Source organism: Emydura macquarii, unplaced genomic scaffold (genome assembly GCF_026122565.2).
Source record: "Emydura macquarii macquarii isolate MOO-44397 ecotype Brisbane River unplaced genomic scaffold, CSIRO-AGI_Emac_v2 contig_71, whole genome shotgun sequence".
NCBI lineage: Eukaryota > Metazoa > Chordata > Testudines > Chelidae > Emydura > Emydura macquarii.
Window position 1 is genome coordinate 975,312 of NW_027130208.1, and position 19,781 is coordinate 995,092.

The 19,781-nt window shown below is 66.0% G+C and overlaps 1 protein-coding gene across 4 annotated transcripts in view; it reads left to right on the forward strand.

The window, feature by feature from the left end:
- The first annotated feature begins 1,087 nt into the window (after window positions 1–1,087).
- The window catches only part of USP19 (ubiquitin specific peptidase 19), a 28,294-nt gene continuing 9,600 nt past the window's right edge, over window positions 1,088–19,781 (forward strand). For 2 of the 4 annotated variants that reach the window (XM_067540913.1, XM_067540891.1), the window contains exons 1-24: window positions 1,088–1,202; window positions 4,911–5,188; window positions 7,040–7,168; window positions 8,197–8,330; window positions 8,970–9,347; window positions 10,025–10,292; window positions 10,556–10,712; window positions 10,832–10,903; window positions 11,620–11,735; window positions 12,037–12,248; window positions 12,626–12,827; window positions 12,913–13,046; window positions 14,440–14,598; window positions 14,686–14,796; window positions 15,183–15,293; window positions 15,518–15,619; window positions 15,994–16,134; window positions 16,412–16,530; window positions 16,645–16,782; window positions 17,063–17,409; window positions 18,010–18,120; window positions 18,803–19,019; window positions 19,326–19,478; window positions 19,618–19,781. In XM_067540913.1, the coding sequence (XP_067397014.1) occupies window positions 5,047–5,188; window positions 7,040–7,168; window positions 8,197–8,330; window positions 8,970–9,347; window positions 10,025–10,292; window positions 10,556–10,712; window positions 10,832–10,903; window positions 11,620–11,735; window positions 12,037–12,248; window positions 12,626–12,827; window positions 12,913–13,046; window positions 14,440–14,598; window positions 14,686–14,796; window positions 15,183–15,293; window positions 15,518–15,619; window positions 15,994–16,134; window positions 16,412–16,530; window positions 16,645–16,782; window positions 17,063–17,409; window positions 18,010–18,120; window positions 18,803–19,019; window positions 19,326–19,478; window positions 19,618–19,781 (3,817 nt within the window). In that variant the 5' untranslated portion in view covers window positions 1,088–1,202; window positions 4,911–5,046. The remainder of the gene's footprint in view (window positions 1,203–4,910; window positions 5,189–7,039; window positions 7,169–8,196; window positions 8,331–8,969; window positions 9,348–10,024; window positions 10,293–10,555; window positions 10,713–10,831; window positions 10,904–11,619; window positions 11,736–12,036; window positions 12,249–12,625; window positions 12,828–12,912; window positions 13,047–14,439; window positions 14,599–14,685; window positions 14,797–15,182; window positions 15,294–15,517; window positions 15,620–15,993; window positions 16,135–16,411; window positions 16,531–16,644; window positions 16,783–17,062; window positions 17,410–18,009; window positions 18,121–18,802; window positions 19,020–19,325; window positions 19,479–19,617) is intronic. The other 2 variants (XM_067540899.1, XM_067540906.1) reach the window with 2 other exon arrangements.

Consider the following 19,781-nt stretch of genomic DNA (forward strand, 5'->3'; position numbering starts at 1 on the left):
GCGGGGCCTGGTGTACTCACCCTCCCGCCTTGTGCCCAGTACACGGCCACACACACCCCGCGCTGCAGAGTGGTTCACAGGCGGGGGGCTGGGTCGGGTTCTGCACACGGCTATAGCAGCGCCTTTGTGCTGAAAATTCGAATCTGGTCCAGCGACCGGAGCCCCTTTTCAGCTCCTGTGATTCCCTTGCCACGCCCAGGCGGCTGTGCCTGGATCGCCCAGGGTGACGCTAGCGGTTCTGGCAATTGTAAATCCCAGCCCGTTTCTCGGGGTAGCGGGACTTGTCCCGGCTCTCTCAGCCCGCAGCCCCGACCCTTTGCTCTAGCTTAACACCTGCCAGCGGGTTCGCCTGCGCTCGCACTGGTCAGTGGGCTTAGGGCAGGGTTCACCCGCCGGCCGGTTCAGCAGCTGTGTTAGCACACTGGGTGCTGGGCCGGGGGCCTTGCAGAGAACTTCAGGGACACCCCGCCCGTCTTCTGGTGCCCCTGGCTGGGTGCCCGCGTCATCCCTCACTTGGGGGCTGCACCACCCATGCTGTGGGAGCGGGGCTGAGCCTGAAGCTCTCTGGTGACAGGACCCGGCTGGGCCCAGCCTGCCCAGGGTGCAGTGCGAGGGAATTAACCCTGCCAGGGGCCGGAGTAACGGAGCTGACGGCCGAGAGCTCTCTGCAGCACAGTGTGCACGGCGCTGCACGGCGCTGGGCGCTGCCCGGAGCACCCATCCCGCCTGCAGGACACCAGTGGGTGGGCTGGCGCCTGCCTTCGGGAGGTGGCGGGAGCAGCTGCTGCCCGCCTGGGGAGCTGGGTCTGGGCCCTTGGCTGCGGGCCCTGGGAAACTGAGGCACACGGGGGCTCACAGGCCCCCCCAGCGCCCAGGAGTCCCCGCCCCCGCGCAGCCGACGCGGCTGATGACGTCACGGCCGCGCGGCTCGTTGTTGCCATGGCGCCAGGAGGGGGGGGCGTGTCTCGGTGAAGATGTCAACACGGAGTCACCCCTCCCCCCCCTTGGAGCGGGATGGGGCTGGCCCCGCCCTCGTCACGCGAGGCAGCGCTCCTGGTCACGTGGAGCCGCCCGCCACCCGGCTTCCGGTTCCGGATCCGGAAGTGCGTCACGGGCTCGGGCCTGTCTCCTCCTGAGTCCGCCTCCGCCCGCGCGGAACTTCGGCTCGAAACAAAACAAACGGCGGAGCCGCCGGGCCGGGGGTGAGCGGGGGAGGGGCGGGCTGAGGGAGGAGCGGGGGAGGGGCGGGCTGAGGGAGGGGCCAGGCCGGCGGGGGCGGGCTGTGTCGGAGGGGGGGGCAGGGCTCCGCGGGGGGGGCTGGCCCGGGGCGGGGGCTGCCCCCCCGCTACCCCCCGCCCGTTCCCCGCCCAGATGCTGCCCTTGTCCCCGTCCCCCGGTGCCGGGGCGGGGCGGGGGGTCCCGGCGGGGCTGGCTGGCCGGGGCGGGCCGCTGCCCCGCTGCTTTGTCTGTCCTGGAGCCGGTGGTGCCGGTGGGGACGTGCCCTCCGCAGCCTGCGGGCGAGGGGCGGGTGGGCTGCGGGCCTGGAGCCTTTGCCGGGCCGTGCCTGCTCCGGGCGCGGTGGCCGGGCTCCTGCGGTCCCCGCTCCTCGCCGCCCTGGGGGTGGCGCAGACACCCCAGTAGTGCCCGTGGGCTGCTCCTGCCCCTGCACTCTGCTGCCTGCGCTTCACGTGCCGATGGAGCAGGGGGACGAGACGCCTCAGCCCTGGGGGCGTTTCAGAGCCGTCTCTGCAGGCTTTGCCCCCGGCCGGCTGGTAACATCGTGGGCTCTCTCTGACCAAACCCTGGCGAAGCCACCCCTCAGTGGGGAGAGAATGATAGTGAGAGAAGGGGAGGAGGAGCCTTCTCGGCGCCTTCCCAGTACGGGCCTTGGAGGAGCCGGTGGTGGGCATTGCTGACAGAGCAAGTGCAGGGCAGCAGATGCCGTGGGCTGCCTGATCCCGCGTGGGGCAGGCAGGCAAGGCGCGGGGAGCACCCAGTCACTAGGGCAGAATGGCACGTGTAACAGAGGGCAGCCTTTTGCATGTGGCTGAACAAGTCCGAGGCGGTGGGAGACACAGAAGGGTCTTAGCTGGAGAGTCTGTCCACTACAGACAACTGGAGAGCAAAACCCTGATCAGCTGCTGCCGTGTGTCAGAGACAGCCTGCGCCAAGGTGTGTCAGGGCCCAGCTGTAACCTAGGGGAGCCAGGCAGGCCGTGCAGTTCTGGTGGCAGAACCGTAGAGGAGACCTGTTGGCTCGCCTAGACCGTCCCTCTTCTCTGCTGCCACACGGTGTGCCCTGCAGCTTAGTCTCCAGGCCTTTGTTGGGTCCGGCTTTAAGGGACTTTCAGCTACTGCTAGGAGACTATTCCAGTCTGATCTTTCTACCTCTGCGGTGTTTCTAAGGCCTGGCCCATAAACAGCAATGTGCAGAAGTGGAGAAGAAGGGCTGGTGTTAACCAGGACGCAAGGGTGTGTCTAAAAGGATCCTGGAAGCTAGGACTAGGTCCCGGCTGTCTGGAACCCCGAAGGGGGCAGATTCCATCGTCATGGTTCTTCCAGGCAGACAGCAAAGAGGCGCTGAACAAGTGTGACAGGCAGGCCATGAGCAGGGTGTTGCACTGCCCTGGGAGGCAGAGGCCAAAGGGCTGGCCTCCAGGCAGACGAGCAGGTGTAACTGCCCCGCGGGGCGCAGGTCTGCGTGCCGGCTCTTAGCTCGCTTGACGTGCCCTGGGCTGAAGTGTGTTTTGGTGCCTTGTGCCCCATCGAAGTGAAGCCCGGCCCCAAACATGCACAGAACACGCTGCCAGACCCAGCTGCACTGCTTAGACCAATGCTCTGGGTGCAACTGCCAGCCCGCAAGTGGGGTGGGGAGCATGGGCCTAGCTGGGCTTTCCTGCCTCTTCCACGGTGAGCTGCCGTAGCCATTCCCGGGGAGTGGGGGGCATGCAGCCGCTGTGGCCACTGTTGGCTGAAACCAATCCTGCTTCTCTTGGATATTTCACATACAGGCCTCGTCCACGCTAGGAGACTCTGCCAAGCCCCTTGCCACCAGTGCTAGGCCCAGTGCTGGGAGCTGTAGTGTAGACGGACTCATTTCACCTTGTTTGGAGCAGGACCAGCTGCCAGGGGGGTTGCAGTGGCAGTCATTGGCCTGCAGGAGCCTCATGCAAGCTCCCTCCCTTGCAGCCGGGCGGTTAACGTGAGCTGTGCCTGCGTTGCCTGGGAGTGGCGTGGCCAGGATCTGAAGCTGGGTTATGTCTGAGCCCCGGGCGCCGTGGGGCTGGGTGCCGAATGCCTTTTCAGGGCATGTGGTGGTGGTTTACTTAGAGTGACAATTTGGGCCTGTCCTGGGGCTAGGCTGGCTGGGAGGAGCAGCGCCTCTTGCTGTGTGGGTGTGTCCTATGAAGTCATCACTTGGTGCCCCAGGCATTTCTAGAGCACAAGGGCCCCAGTCACTAGCGGGCAGCGTGTGGTGTGGCATTTCTTTGTGTTTACCTGCCAGGCAGGGCCGAGTGTGTGTGATGCGAGTGCTTCCCCTGTCCAGCAGCTTGCGGCTCCCCTGGGTGTGGCAGCTGTTCTCATGGGCTGCTGATCCCCCCTCCCCCTTCCAGCCCTCAGCAACAAGAACTGAACCTGTGGCTTGGTCCCCCCAGCTCCAGCTGCTCCAGCTAGCTGGTTTCTGGAGTGGGACTCTTCTCAGGGAGTTGGCCTAGCCCCTCTGGAGAGTGAAACTCAAACCAGAGCCCCGGGAGAACCAGGGTGACCTCATCCAAGCACAGAATCTGGGCGGGGAGTCTCCTGCCTGGAGCAATGCACTGCCTCTCCAGCCTGCCCAGAGGACCCCTCAGCGCCTTTCCTGGCCGGGGCAGCGGTGTCTCCTCCTCACAGCTGTTGATTTTCACTGCCTTTAACTAAGCAGAGGGATGAATGTTCCAGGTGTGCCTGGGCCGGCAGGCTCCCGCTGCGTGGGCAATACACGGGGTGAAGGAGTCTGCCTGTTGTTGCAGAGGGCTTTGCCAGGAGCCGAACGATTCTTTCCTTCCTGCAGGTTTTAGGGCATCTGCCCCCATAACTTGCAGATCCAGTTTTCTTAAATGGCCACTCCTGAAAGGGTGCTCTCCTGTAGCTATACCCCATGGCCACGAGCTAGGCAGCCCGTGGAGCAGCGAGGGAAGTGCTGCAGTAACAGCCCCACCGCTGGTGACATCTCAGCACCCAGCCCGTGCTGTGGCAGGCTTCTCTGGGGTCCACTGTTCCCCAGAGGGGCCAGGCAGCGCGCCTGCTCCCCAGGCGTTACCGACTCACTCCTCAGGAGCTCTGTGCCAGGCGTGGCACTGAATGACCGGTCAGACTGCGTTTCGTGGTGTATGAGGCGCTCAGCCCTGGGAAGGATGAGCTCTCCTCTGTGGCCGGCCAGCAGGGATTGCACTGGCAGCGGCTTTCGCTGGCTCTTTGGTTGGGTTCTGCGCTGATTTGTGAGTCTGGCTCTGTCCTGCCCCAGGAGCCCTCCTGCTTCGAGGGCAGGTAAAACCCCCCAGCCTTCGTTAGGTTTTCAGGAGTTGAGGTGTCTTGCTCCCCGTGGCTGGGGCTTAGTAAAGTCAGCTGGGCGGCCTGCTCTCCATTGATGGCGACGCCCTGAGAACCTAGCGTAGAATGCTCCTTTTCCAGCTGTGCTCACTCACAGGGTCACGCCTCGGTTCTTGATGCGTGGCTGCAGGCCAGGCACTCTGGCTCTGTTGCGTGGTGTGTCGGCATGCTGGCACGCTGCTCTGGGAAGCACTGCAGCATCCCTAGGCATGGCTGGACTTTAAGGCCACTGGGCCTCTTTCATGAGCCTGGTGCCCAGGCCCTTCCCAGGCTCAGCCCCTCTGCCAGGGGCTGTTTCACTTGTGCGCACTTGTCTCCTAGGTCGTCTGTTCCTTGCCAGAGAGTTTGACCACAAAGAGTCGCCAAGATAGCTGGGCCAGGAAGAAAACGTCAAACCCCTGACCCAGATTCCATTACTGACCCCGGCGGGCCGTTTGTGTCATCCAAACGGCTGAAAATGTCCAGCAGTGCCAGTGCCCCAGGCCAGCGGAGAATGTCACGGGGGCTGGAGGATGCAACCAACAAGAAGAAGCAGAAGGACCGAGCCAACCAGGAGAGCAAGGAGGGCGAGAGACCCCTTGGCAGCGACTCTAAGAAAGGTAGGGCCCCTGGGGCTCTGTCCCTCTGCTGCTCCTCTCCAAGGAGCCTGCTGTAGGGTAAGCAAACTTGATTCATCGCTTCCTCTTACCAGTGTAACATGGGAGTCTGAATCCTTACTCTGCTTTTCCAGGCGCCACTTGGCGCTGTGTGTGAGAAGGGGCTCGAACCTGTCTCCTTGTGAGCCAAACCCGAGTCCTGGAGCTGGGCCTTGGCTGACCCCTGTTACTTAGGGCCAGCGGGAGGGGAAGAGTGCTGAGCTCTTCATGTAGGAAGCTGGAGTGGAGCCTGATGCAGATGGTCCTGTGTCACGCTCTGCAACTGGACACTGAGCTGCCCCTCACCTGCTCTTGGTGTCACGACACGATCTGGTCAGGTGCGGCCAGACGCTCTGCCAGGAGGTGACTCGCTCCAGAGCACTGGAACGGCCACGCTCAGCCAGACCTGTGGGCTGTCCAGCCCAGAATCCCGCCTCTGCCAGCGGCCATTGCCAGAACTTCTGAGGGAGTGGACGGGGGCAGCTGGAGTGATCCACCCCCGTTCCCCTCCTGGCTTCTGGCGGTGAGGGTCTCCTGCACTGACCACGCGCCCCTGCTGCAGCAGCTGGCTGGACGCACCCAGTATGGATAGGAGGCTGAACTGAAAGCGGCCTACCTGTCCTGGGCTAGCTTCCTGTGTGGACAAGCCCTAACGCTGCTAAAGGCATAAGACACGGCGCAGCCGCCACGGCTACCGTCCCGGAAACATCGGAGCAGGCTGGTGCCTGGCTTCTCGCTGTGGCTGCCCTGACACAGCTGCTGAATTGCGGTCCTCGTCAGTTAGCGATGGCATGGGGATAACGGTGCTCCCCTGGGCATGTGGGTGCGGGGCTGGGATTCATACCAGACTAGCACAGGAAGTCACCCGGATAGCTCTCCAGACCAAAGCCCTGTGGGACCAAGAGGTGGCAGGGAGATCTGTCCCCATAGGGAGGAGGGAAGGTGCAAAGTAACCTACTTCTTTTTCCCTGGGGGTTGCTTAGAGCTGTGCTGGCAGCTGTGTGTCCCCGGGGACCCCTCACGTGGGCAGTGCTGCACGGACAGCAGTGACTCTGCCAGGTGCTGGGCACAGAGCTGCCGCCAGGAGTGTGACTGGGTGTGCAGTGCCCGCCCCAAGTGCCAACATGCCATGCCTGGGATCCCACCTCCCAGCCCTGAGCTGCACAGACCCAGCGTGCTGCTCCAGCCGGGCTGCTGGGGGACACGTTCGGATCCCCTCCCCACACCCAAGCTGTGCGCAGAGCCCTGCGATGGCTGGCCACGGGCTGGAGGGTGCCACGCAACAGCCAAGCACATAGCCAACAGCATCCAGGCAAACGACTAGGTGGCCAGAGTGCTGCTGTCTCCAGCGCGGCTCCCTGCCCTGGCTCTCCTGCCAGTCGTCGGCCAGGCACTGTGCCGCTGGCTTCCCCTGCTCATCAGGCTGCTCAGCTTGCATGCCAGGGGGAGAAGGGAAACAGCGACCTCCTGCAGCAGCCCTGGCACGTAACGGGGAAGCAGCCGTTGGAAAGGGGAGCTGCGCTGGGTGTCGGGGGTGGCGTGAGAGTGGCACTGCCTCCCCTATACTCTGTCCTGTGCCACTTGGGAACTCACCCTTTGCCCATGGCACGAGCTGTGGGCTCCTCCTTGAGTGCGCAGCGGGCTGAGTGCCTGTCTTCGCCGCCATGCGCCTCTCTGCTCCCAGGCCCCCTGTGCTCCCCATTCGGTCAAGGGTTCTGCTTCCCCAGCGCAGAGCTGGCGGTGCAGGGGTGCCTGACCCCCTCGGGCCCTGGGGCTTCCTGGGCAGGGAGCGACACCTTCCCTCTGCCTTTGCAGACCTGCTGCTGGACTGGAAGCAGAACGCTGACGAGGTGATTGTGAAGCTGAACTTGGGCAGCGGGCCCCTCAAGTTGGAGGAGGTGGATACTGCGTTCACAGACACGGAGTGCGTGGTCAGACTGCCAGGTAACCGCTGGAGAGCAGCAGTGATCTCGGCCAGCGCCTGGAGAATGCCCAGCACTGTCTCACTTGGCCTGGTCCACCACTGACCGCAGCACACTGCACCCAGCAGGGCAGAAGGGTTGGGCAGAGAAGGAAGCACTAGATAGCGCAGCTTCCCCAGAGCAGTGTGGGGCTCCCCTGCTCTGCCACGTGCTGTGTGCCAGACGCCAGCTGACCTGCCCCCAATCGCCCCACTGCAGGGTATTGCTCGGAGCAGCTGCTCCGGTGTGCTGATGGAGGGGCTGCTCTCAAAAGCCATGGGGCATGGGTCAGGGTACAAAGTGCTAGCTCCCGGGAGCCGCCCGGCCCATTGGGGACATCCCTTCGTGGAGGAGATGACCGTACAGGGGCCAGTCCAAAGGACAGAGCTGGTCCCTTAGAGTAGGTGCTCCGTACCCTTGTGGTCCTGGGAGGCAGGTGTCCCCAGCCAGAAAGAAAGCAACAAGTAACCCATCCATGGCTGAACAGTGAGGGTGAGGTAGCTGTGGCAGTTTGCTGGCCGGGGCAGAGCAGCATGGCGGGGGGTATGGAAGAGTTGGGAAATGCTTCACCCGTCAGCAGCAAGCTGACTGCTAGAGAGCAGGTGAGTTCCAGGGCCACGCAGCCGGCCAGGGAGCAGAGCAGGGCCAGGGCGCTGCAGAGGGCTGGAGTTCACCCCCGGGTGGGGCCGTGGCTGGATCGCGGGTGGGCGGTTGCGCTGTCAAAGCTGCAGGGGAGCAGAGGACGTTGGTGCTGGTAATGAAGGGGCAGGGGTGATGCTGAGATGGGCTGGTGCCGAGTGTCGGGCTAGGAGCCAGGCAGCCTCTGTGTCAAGGGAGCCCTGCTGGCGTTGGCGCGTTGGGCTGCGGCGGTGAAGGAGAGCCGGCTGGCGTCGCTGCTGCGGCACCTTTGGCGGAGTCCCTGGCAGGAGGGCCCCGCTGGCAGAGCAGCGTCTGTTTGCCCCGCGGTGCCTGCAGCCCGCCCCAGCTGTGCTGCCCCGTTTCTGCCCACAGACGGCCGCCAGTGGAGCTGCCAGTTCTACGCGGAGATTGAGAGCTCCTGCAGTAAAGTCCAGTGCAAGAAGGGCAACTGCCTGCAGCTGGTGCTCCAGAAGAAGATCCCCCTGCACACCTGGGCGTCACTCCTGGTAAGGCTGCAGCAGCTCAGGGCCACGCACCTCTCCAGCCCCCCGCCGACACGGCCGCCAGGCCCAGTGGAGCAGAGCTCACGCTGCGCCCCCAGCTCCCTGGCTGAGCTCCCCGGGTGGGGAAGGGGCGCACTGCGTTGGCACATCTGTCTCTGTGCGTCCAAGTGGACAGAGAGGCTTGGCTGGCCGCCACCGTGGTCACCTCCTTGTACCAATGGCTCTCAGGGCCCGGAGGTGGCAGCACCCCTGAGCTGCACCAGCCCTGCTGCTTGCCAGGGTCCCCCCCTCACTCCCCACCCTGGCCCTTTTGATTTATTGAGCCCCTGGCGCCAGTCTCTGCCCTTGGACTGCAGCTCGGGTGCCCTGGCTTGCTGTGTTTGGACTCCGTGCAGGGTGCAGGAGGGTGGGCCGGGGTGGCGGTGGGCTGCAGCCAGTGCCATTTCCTGCAGGGCTCCAGGGGTCGGCCTGCAGCCCAGTGAGGAGACCTGACTTGGGCTGGAGCAAGCCCTCTCCTCCCGGGCCGGCGGGCAGCTCCCCACAGCCCAGGAGGGAATCGGGGAGTGGGGCCCTGTGCCTGCGGGGCAGGGTGCAGGGCTCTGGCAGTGATTCCCTCCCGACGTGCCTCATTGCCTTTCCCAGAAGAGGCGGAAGGACGGATCCAAGGAGCTGACCAAGGGGGCTGTGGGCCAGGAGAATGGGAAGGAGCAGCCCCCACCCGCACAGGCAGCCCCCGAGGAGCCCAGGGCCGAGAGCGACGTGGAGCCGCCAAGGAGCAAACGGGAGTTCCCGGCCTCGATGCAAGCTCCGGGCAAGAGTGAGGCCCCGGAAGGGAGGAGCGCGGCCAGCCCCGGCCTGCAGAGCGGGCCCAGCGCCAAGCGGGCTGTGTACCTCCCGCTGGCTGTGACGGAGGAGGGCCTGCAGCCCGGCAGGGGAGCCAGCGGCAGAGCGGGCAGCAGGCCGAACGGCCGAGCAGCCCAGGGCAATGCGGCCACGGACCTGACCCCGCCTCTGGCGAAGGTAAGGGGGCGGGTGGCACGGGGACCTGCTGCCTCCATCCCGAGGCTCATGAGGCACTGGGCCCTTCTGCGGGTCCCCGCTGGCACTGGTACTGCTGGCACTGCTGCTGCAAGAGCGCATGCAGCTCCCCCGTAGGCGGGGCTGGGGCTGGCCCATGGGTTTGGGGGCGAAGGGGTGATGGGCGTCGAGAGGCCCAGCCCTGCCTGTCTCGCTCTTGGTTTGCTGCCTGGGCTGAGGCGGGGGCTGTGCGAAGGCGAGGTCCGGGACCCCTCCAGCGCAGAGCTGCCGGTGCGAGGCGGACGCGGGTCAGCGCAGGCGTGTGGGTGGTGTCCTCCCCAGCCCAGGCGTCGTGGTGCCCCTTGCTTCCAGCTGGCCATGCCAGGGGCGGAGTCGCCAGCCAAGGCCCCAGTCGGCACGTTAGCTCACCACGCCCAGGCGCTCCAGAGCCCAGCGAGCACTGCGGGCGCAGCGCTCTGCCTTGGCAGCCGACAGTGAGCGCAGGTGGGAACCCCTGCTCGGGGAAGGACGGGGCCGAGGAGCCTGGCTAGGGACAGCTGTGAGCCTGGCCACGCCGTGCCGTGGTGAGCAGGGCTCCGTAGGACGAGGGGAGCTGGTGCCCCAGCACCGGGGGGAGGGGGAGGCCCGCTGTGGTTCACCTTCCCCCTCTTCCCGGAAAGGCTGAAGTGCTGCAGAAGGAGCCGGTGCTTATGGAGATGCAGCCGCTTGCCAGCCCTTCGGAGACGTTCCCCCATCGCCTCGCCCCCAGCCTGGAGAAGAGAGCCCTGCAGCCGGCCAGCTCGGAGGCTCCCGGGGGAAGGGAGCCTCTGCCAGCCCTTGGAGAGGGCACCAAGGCTGTCCCAGCCCCCGCCGCCCCCCCACCAGGCGGAGAGACAGAGAAGAGAGACTGGTCCAAAGAGGACGTTGCCCTGGAAGCAGCAGCTGATGGTAAGGCTGCAGAGGGAGACAGCGGCTCCCCGGGTACCTCCTGGCATTGGGGCCCGGCGTGGGGGAACGAAGGGGTGTGGCTCCCTCGGCAGGCTGCTGCCCTCCCAGCAAATCCCGTGGTGGGCCTCGCCCGCAGGTCTGACTCCTGGGGCTTCGTCGCTCCCTCCCCGGCAGGCTCCCCTCACTCCTCGGGCACCTTGGTTGGGAGGGGCTCCTGGGCACAGCCGCTTTGCGCCCCCTGACCTGGGCTTGTCCTCTCCTAGAGCCCGAGCCCATCGTGAGCCTGACGCTGGTTAAGAAAGACTCGTACGAGAAGGGGAACGACTCGGTGGTGGTGCACGTCTACGTGAAGGAGATCCACGAGGAGACGTCCAAGGTGCTGTTCCGGGAGCAAGACTTCACGCTGCTGTTCCAGACCAGGTACCGGCGAGCGCCTCGCTCCGGGCCGCGGCCAGGCTGCCCCGGGTCCCAGCGCTGGAGGCTGCCAGGCGTCAGGCCCGCGTGCACTGCCTCCTGATCACCTTCTCCTCTCCTTGCAGTGACATCAACTTCCTGCGCCTTCACCCCGGCTGCGGCCCTCACACGGTGTTCCGATGGCAGGTGAAACTCAGGTACCAGGCGCTGTGCCTGCAACATCCTGGTGCCGCAGCGCTCCCCCCGCTGCGGCGTCTGCTCTCCTCCTGCAAGGCGCAGCTCCATGCAGGACAAGCAGCCTGGCCAATCCATCCCCCCGTCCCGGCCTTGTGCAGGCCACACCCGTTGGGGCCTGGGCTTCCCCATCTGCATCAAGGGGCGGAGGGTGCCAGCCCCCCAGGATAGCACTGCGCAAGGCTGCTCTGTCTGCGCTGATCCGAACAGCCAGCAGGAAATCCCTGCAGCCTGCTGGTTCCCCCTCGCCAGCGGGCAGGCCGGGCAGACAGGAGCCGCAGAGCGCCCGGCCGCCCGTGCTTGCTGCCCTGGCACTGAGTGGAAATGACGCACGTGCTGCCTCTGCCACGGTGCAAGCTGCCCTGGCATGCACTGCCGGGGAAGAGGGCCTGCCCTGCATGGTGGGGAGCTGGGGACCAGGCTAAGACTAAGCCCTGTCGGGGACAACGTGGCTGGCCCTATTCCTGCGCCCCCCGTTGCCACGAAGCTGGGCAGAGCAGCGGTGGCGCTGAGCCTGGCAGGGGCTGGCCCAGCCCAGAGCGCCCCAGCATGGCCGACCGGCTGCCCTGCAAGAGGTCCAGGATGTGTCCGAGCCCAGCGAGCTGGTCAGGAGCAGCCATGGCAGGGCATAGCCCTGGCTCACGTCCCCCAGCACTGAGGCTGCTCTGGTGTCTCCCAGGAACCTCATTGAGCCGGACCAGTGCACGTACAACTTCACTGTCTCCCGCATCAACATCTGCCTGAAGAAACGCCACAGCCAGCGCTGGGGGGGGCTGGAAGCTCCGGCTGCACAAGGTCTGCACCTTGGCTTCCCCTCGCCTTACTCTACGCATGCCGCCCGGCCCTGGCTGGGAGCAGCTCCGTCCCTTCTCTGGCGGGGAGGGCAGACATGGAGCTCAGGCGGCCGGGGGTCCCGCCGCCTCTGGGGGAGCTCGGGCGGCCGGGGTGCTGTCGTGGGCCGTGGACTGCTGGGCGGTGACCGAGGGGGTGCGAGTGCATGAGCAGCAGCCCTGCTCCCCGGCGCTGCTCTGCCCGTGACGAGCCGCGCCCACCCACACCGCTGCTAACCACAGGCCCACCTGTCCCTTTTTTTAAGGTGCAGTGGGTGGTGCAAAAGTTGCCATGCCAACAGGCCCTACCCCTCTGGATAAAAGCCAGCCTGGCAGTAACCAGCACCCCCTGTCCAGTACGGAGGAGGCCCGGGCAGGGGAGGAGAAGCCCCGAGCCGAGGACGCTGGCCTGGACGGGGTCGTGGCCCGGACGACCACAGAGCACGTGACGGTGAAGCAGGACGTGCACGTCCCCTCGGTGAGCACTTGCACGCTGGCGTGAGCGCACAAGATTCACGGGGGCCCAGACGCCAGGCGACGCGCTCGGCTTTGGGCTAGGTGGGCCGTGGCGCTCTGTGCCGGGAGACAGTAGCTGGCCTACACTCAGCAGGTGCTCTGCCAGGAGGGCTCAGCTCCAGGCACCTGCAGCCCTGCCCGTCAGCACGGAGGGAGGAAAGGAATTATTCCAGCGAGCGAGCGAGGGCTGTGGGGAGTGGGGCTGGGGCATTTGCTGTGGGGCTGGGTGGGGCTCCCAGCAGGGAGCATGGTGGGCTGGGGGCGCTGCTCCAGCCCCGGCCTGTCCCAGCAGCGCTCCTAGCACTCAGATCCGTCTGTCTCTCCCTTCCGCGCCGGCAGCCCAAGCCCATGTGCATGGTGCCTCCGATGACCCACAGCCCGGTGAGCAGCGAGAGCGTGGAGGAGGAGGAGGAGGAGGAGGAGAAGAAGAAGGTGTGTCTGCCGGGCTTCACGGGGCTGGTGAACCTGGGGAACACCTGCTTCATGAACAGCGTCATTCAGTCCCTGTCCAACACACGGGAGCTGCGGGACTATTTCCATGGTGAGCGGGGGCCGGTGGCTGTGCCCGGGGCAGAGTCCTGCTGCATGGGACACAGCCCTCACCCTCGCCCGCGTGTCTCCTGCAGATCGCTCCTTTGAGTCTGAAATCAACTACAACAACCCGCTGGGCACTGGGGGGCGCCTGGCCATTGGCTTTGCCGTGCTCTTGCGGGCGCTCTGGAAGGGCACACACCACGCCTTCCAGCCCTCCAAGCTGAAGGTAAGGACCGGGACAGGAGGCCTGGTGCGGCTGGCAGGGGGCTCGACTCAAGCCGAGTTGGAGGAGGCTCATGTCATTAACGCCAGTTCCAGTGGGCTGTGGAACATTGCCCGTCCACCCAAGTGGATTTGTCTCTGAGGAGACGTGTGTGGCTGGTGAAGGGAATGGTGCTGGCGTAATGTAAGTGGAGGGCGGGAAGGCATCTCTCTTGGTACCGCAGGACATTCCAGTTAAAAAGCCAGAGCAAGATGACATGAAATGGATTCGAAGCAGGCTAATCGATAGGTCTCCAAATGTAAATGGGGACTCGTCGCTGAGTGGGTCTGTTTCCAGTGTTTCAGTTCTTGGCCCTGTGCTATTTAACGTTGTATCAAAGACCTGGAGGAAACCTTAAACCGTCCCTGATGCAGTTTGCAAGTGGAACAAACCTGGGAGTGGTAAATGATGCCGAGGGCAGGTCACTGGTCCGAGTGCTCTGGATCGCTTGCTAAGCAGGGCACACGCAAACGGTGTGCGCTTTACTCCAGCTACATGCAAACGTCTCCATCTAGGAAGAAAGCATGTCAGCCACACGTAGCGGCCGGGGGAGTCTGTCCTGCGAAGCAGGGACTCGGGAAAGGTTTGGGGCCGTGGTGGAGAATCGGATTTACGTGAGCTCCCAGTGGGAGGCTGCTGCCATCCTGGGATGCCTGAACGGAGAATCTCCCATAGGAGCAGGGAGGTTATTTTACCCCTGTGTTTGGCACTGGTGAATCCCACGTCCCGGTCGGGTGGCCACAGCTCAGGAAGGGTGCTGATAAGTTGCAGAGGGGTCAGAGCAGAGTCCAGAGAACAGTGAAAGGATCAGAAACCTGCCTCATAGTGACAGACGCGAGGAGCGCCAGCTATTTAGCTTAGTGAAGAGAAGGTTAAGTGGTGACTCGATCACGGTCTCTAAGGCCCTCCCTGGAGAACAGATATTTACTGAGGGGCTCTGTCTCTGGCAGAGCCAGGTCTGGCCCGGCCCAGCCGGGAAGGTGAAGCCAGACACTTTCAGGCTGCAGATAAGGCCTGAGTTTTGACAGGAGGGGAGTTAACTGTTGGGACGGTTTCCCAAGGGTGGTGGTGGAGTCTCCCTCCCGGACGGTGTTTTGGGTGGGCTGGCTGTGTGTGGAAAGCTCTGCTCCAGAGTCTGTTGGGGGAGGTCTCTGGCCGTGATCCCATGGCCCCTGCTGGCCTTGGGATCTCAGGATCTAGGAGAACCTTGCTGGGAGCAGCCAGCAATGCTGCAGGGCGTCCCCTCTCCCCGGGACGGGGCCCCCAGGCTCCTCGGGGGCTGCTCTGGTGTTTGGGGGGCAGTGCTGAGTCGTGCGGTGCAGTGCGGGCCGCCGTGCGTGACCATTCCTGCCCACAGGCGATCGTGGCCAGCAAGGCCAGCCAGTTCACAGGCTACGCCCAGCACGACGCCCAGGAGTTCATGGCCTTCCTTCTCGACGGCCTCCACGAGGACCTGAACCGCATCCAGAACAAGCCCTACACCGAGACGGTGGACTCGGACGGGCGGCCCGACGAGGTGAGTGGCGCTGCAGGGGGCGGGGTGGGGTGGGGGCCCTGCACTGGGCAGCGGGGCCGGGGCTTTGACCCTCTCCCTGCCCCTCAGGTGGTGGCTGAGGAGGCTTGGCAGCGGCACAAGATGAGAAACGACTCCTTCATCGTGGACCTGTTCCAGGGCCAGTACAAGTCCAAGCTGGTGTGCCCGGTGTGCTCCAAGGTAGGGCCAGGGAGCCAGCCGCACGCCCTATGTCCACGGTGTGCTGGGCACAGCCTGGCCTCTGTGGGCAGCCTGCCTGCCACAGGGTCGCTCTGCGCTGCCGTGGGCCCCAGCCGTCCCGTGGCTGGGCAGCATCTTCCTCCGGTGCCTGCTGTCTCTTAGACACGGGGCTCCTCGGCCCAGGTGTGCCGCCATCCCAGGGGCTCACCCCATCGCTCCTCCCGCCCCAGTGCCAGGCTGCCCTGTCCTCGTGGGCGCCACTTCCTCTGAGCCCAGGGCCTCTGCCCGCTTCTCCCCCTTTGCACTGGAGCCTCCAGCCCAGGAACCCTGCCCGGTCGGCTGTGGCTGCCCTGGGCGAGGCCAGGGCTGACCGCTGTGTCCTGCAGGTGTCGATCACCTTCGACCCCTTCCTGTACCTGCCGGTGCCCCTGCCCCAGAAGCAGAAGGTGCTGACGGTCTATTACTTTGCAAAGGAGCCGCACAAGAAGCCTGTCAAGGTAAGACCAAGAAGCCTCCCGCCTTCGCAGGCCCCGGTCGCTCCCAGCCAGCCGGGATGGCTGGAGGCTTCGTTGCCAGAGGCCCTTGCAGCAGCCTGCTGGTGGCTCTGTTGGGCCCTTTCCAGGAGCCCACCATCGAGTGGGGCCCCACGGCTCCCGGCTGGGTCCGTGGGAGGGAGGCGGAGGGGCTGGCCGTGGCCTGACACACAGCTCTCCCCTGGCAGTTCCTCGTCAGCATCAGCAAGGAGAACTCCAGTGCCATGGAGGTGCTGGACTCGGTGGCCCACAACGTGCGCGTGAAGCCGGAGAACCTGCGCCTGGCAGAGGTGAGCATGTTGGCCGTGCCGATGCCAGCGGCTGTCCAGTCTGCCTGGCCGTGGAGCGGTCCCTTCCCCGCAGAGCTTTGGCGCTGTGCCGGGTGCACACAGGAGCATCGTGACGCCAGCTAGCGGTGCCTGTTAGACAGCACCTCCGGGGGAGCGGGAGGCAGGCTGCAGCACCCAGCACCTGGGCCCCGTGCTGAGCCTGGAGGCTTGGCCATGGGAGCACAGCCTCCTTGTGGAGGTCGCTGCGTGAGCGCCTGCGCGCTCCAGGAGCTGTTCCGTCAGCTTGGAGTGGTGCCGCGTTAGGGCCCGGGGCTGAGCGGGGAGGGCAGCCTGTGCCCCTGCAGACGGCCTCACTCCCTGGCTTCCTTTGGCAGGTGATCAAGAACCGCTTCCACCGCACGTTCCTGCCGTCGCACTCGCTGGACACTGTCTCCCCCTCAGACCTTCTCCTGTGCTTCGAGGTGCTGTCCCCAGAGCTGGCCAAGGAGCGTGTGGTGGTGCTGGAGGTCCAGCAGGTACGGGGCAGGGGCTGGTCCCGGCTCCTGGCAGCCTGCAAAGAAGGGCCGTGCCCGTGAGCAGACAGCTCAGGGCAGAGCCAGCAGGGAGGGCAAAGGGATCAGGCCCAGCAGATGGGGCTCGCTGGTAACTTCCCCTGACTGCCTTCGCACGGCGCCTCCCCGTCCGCGTTTCCCCAAAGGGTGCGCTGGCCCCGTCGCCTGCATGGCGATGGCGCTGCCTGGATCCTGCCCCGGCTCCTAGCCCAGCACGCTCACTGGGCCCCTTCTCCCTCAGCGTCCCCAGGTGCCCAACGTGCCCATCAGCAAGTGCGCGGCCTGCCAGAAGAAGCAGCAGTCGGAGGACGAGAAGCTGAAACGCTGCACGAGGTGCTACCGAGTGGGCTACTGCAACGTGTGAGTGGGCGCCTGCACCCCGGAGGGGCGGGCTGGGGAGCAGCTGTGGGGGGCTGCGCTGGCTCGTCTTGGGGCAGAGGGCCCTGGAGTGACTCAGCGGGGGGTGTGTTGCAGGCTGTGTCAGAAAACGCACTGGCCGGATCACAAAACCCTCTGCCGCCCCGAGAACATCGGCTTCCCCTTCCTCATCAGCGTGCCGGAGTCACGCCTCACCTACTCCCGCCTGGCCCAGCTCCTGGAAGGCTACGCGAGGTAAGGGCAGCTGCTGCCTGGACACCGGCTCTCCCGCATGGGCCGGCCAGGCAGCGTGGCACGCTGGCGCTGGCTGGGAGCTCCCCACAGGGTGCTGTCCACGCACCAGGCTCGCAGCCGTGCTCGCAGAGCCGTGCTGCCTCTGCCCCAGCAGAGGATGGCCGGGCCAGTCACTGAACTCTCCCTGGCTGGCAGGGGCTGGCGTAGGGCCGGGCGGGTTCCCAGGTGCGGGGTCTGTGCTCTGACGGTTCTCCCCTTCCCTCCCTACCCCTCCCGCAAGGTACTCGGTCAGCGTCTTCCAGCCTCCTTTCCAGCTCGGCAGGATGTCGCCGGAGCAGGGCCCGCAGCCCCTGCTTCCCGAAAAGCTGGAGCCGCCTGCTAAGAGCAGCTGTGCGGTCCCTGCCCCAGAGGGGGGAGATGGGGACAGGGCCCCTCCTCTGCAGGAACCGCAGCTGTCTCCTCCCGCCCCCGAGCTGGGGGACGCCAGTGCAGCGAGAAGCCAGGTGCCCATGGCCAGGAGTTCCTTGCTGAACTTGGATTTGGGGTTCTCTGAGCACTCGCTGGAGGCGCAGGGTGAGGCCTGCTGTGAAAAGGAGCCTTCCTACGAGCGCACCCCCAAGCCCGAAGGTAAGAGCGCCAGCCCCGCTCGGCACCCCAGCCCCACTGCGCTCCTGGCACGGGGCAGCGCACTCCCACCAGCCCCCCCGGCCGCTCACACCCCCGGGCATGGCAGCCTGGCAATCCTTTCTGCCCCGTGCACTGCCAGCCGGCCCCTTGCCCTTTCCCACCCGCTGCTCTGCCTGCGCGGCCAGCCTGGAAGGCCGTCCCGGGCCACGTGTCACTCCATCCCAGCGCGGCTACGGGAGAGCCTGGGAGCAACCGAAACGCCTCCTAACCCAGCTCTCCACCCCCAGGCCCGAGCGAGCCTGCAGCTGGCGGATCAGATGGTGCCTGCCTGGGCCCCCTGGCCCCTGCGGGGCAGCCCTCATGCCCAGCGGCGCCAGGCCCAGCTCTCCCATTCCAGCCCTCATCTGGGAGTGGCGGTGATGGGACAGCGCGGGCTGCCAAGAGAGCCCAGGACCCTGGGCAGGGGGCCCTGTCTGTGCAAAGCAGAGAGCTGCCCTGTGAGGGGGCCGCAGAGGGGGCAGAGCTGCTGCCTTCCAGACAGCAGCCCTGGCAGTGCCTCCTGTGCCCGCTCCCTGAACGGCTGCCTTTGCCTGTCCCCAGCTGCCGTCCCTGGCTACCAGCACGCGCCCGACGCGCTGAGCGCCCACGCCACCCAGTTCTACATCAACAAGATCGACAGCGCCAGCCGAGAGCAGAGGCTGGAGGAGAAAGGTGAGCTGGGCCTTCGGGGCCTGCGGGCAGGTGGCAGCTGTGAGCTGGCATTGGCTGCTCGGACAGAGAATCTCTCCGCAGGTGCCCTCAGCCCCACTTTGGCTCCTCGAGCGCCCAGCGCAGGCGGGGCCAGAGCTCTCCTCCGTGGGGCACAGGTCACCGCCCAGGCACGTGGGAGGAAGCGCAGCGCTGGCCGCCGGGACTCCTGGGTTCTTCTCCGGGCTGGCGCATACTCTGCCTATGTCAGACGGGCCAACCCTGCCCCAGCCGAGGGCCTGAGGCTGAGCGGATTTCCATGTGCACCACACAGTGCACGGCCAGTCTGCACTGGGGTTTGAGGGGGAGCCGCTCCCCCCGGCCCTGGGCCGGTTGCAGGGAGGGGCGTCGGGCCTGGCTGGCAGCTTTGCCCAGGAATTCCTGCTGGTCCGAAGGCAGGGGAGGAGAGCCTGGTGCCAGGCCGCCTCTCCCCCACCCCCTGGGGCTGGGAAAAGTGCAGAAGTGCTGGGAATGGCCCCTCCCAGCTGGCGGTGAGGGCATGGTGCCTGCCTGGGCATGGGGGGCTGCAGTCTGAGCCCCTGGGCCGGGAGGGGGAGGGGCGTGGGCTTTGGGGGCCAGCGTCTGGGCCAGGAAGGGGAGGGCGTGGGCTTTGGGGGGCTAGCATTTGAGCCCCTGGCCGTTGCAGGCGATGCCCCGCTGGAGCTGACGGACGGCTGCTCTCTGGCCCTGGTGTGGAAGAACAACGAGCGGCTGAAGGAGTTCGTGCTGGTGGAGTCCAAGGAGCTGGAGTGTGTGGAGGACCCGGGCTCGGCCAGCGAGGCGGCCAGGGCCGGCCACTTCACGCTGGGGCAGTGCCTCAACCTCTTCACCAAGCCCGAAGTGCTGGCCCCCGAGGAAGCGTGGTGAGGAGGGGCCGGGCGTGCCGTGACCGGGGCATGGGCTCTGCTCGTGCTGGCCCTGCCTGTGCCCCCGGGCGGGGGAGCCACCTGGAGCGTGCCAGGCAGCTGCCCAGCGTGGGGAAGGCCGGGACTCGGCGCGCTGTGGGGCTGTGCTGCTCGGCTGGGCTGAGGGAGCTGCCCAGGCAGTCTGCCTGTTCCCTGAGGAACCTCAGCCCCACCTCGGGCGCTCTGGCTCCTGGCCATGGGGCAGGGCACGGGCCGTGTGGGGCAGGGGAGCCTGCACCAGTAACCAGCCGCATCTCTCCCCAGGTACTGCCCCCAGTGCAAGCAGCACCGTGAGGCCTCCAAGCAGCTCATGCTATGGCGCCTGCCCAACGTCCTCATCATCCAGCTGAAACGCTTCTCCTTCCGCAGCTTCATCTGGCGGGACAAGATCAACGACATGGTGGACTTCCCGGTCCGGTGAGCCGGCCGCGCCAGCCTGCCGGGGTCCCTCCCGCCCCGGGGAGCGCTTCCCCTGCGCCCCTCGGCCCAGCCCCTGGAGCCCCCTACCCCGGAGTGCCGGGCGGGGCGGCCTCTCATGCGTGGCTTGTCTCCCCAGAAGCCTGGACCTGAGCAAGTTCTGCATCGGCCAGAAGGACGAGCAGCAGCAGCCCATGTACGACTTGTACGCGGTCATCAATCACTACGGCGGCATGATCGGCGGGCACTACACGGCCTACGCCCGGCTGCCCAGCGACAAGAACAGCCAGCGCAGCGACGTGG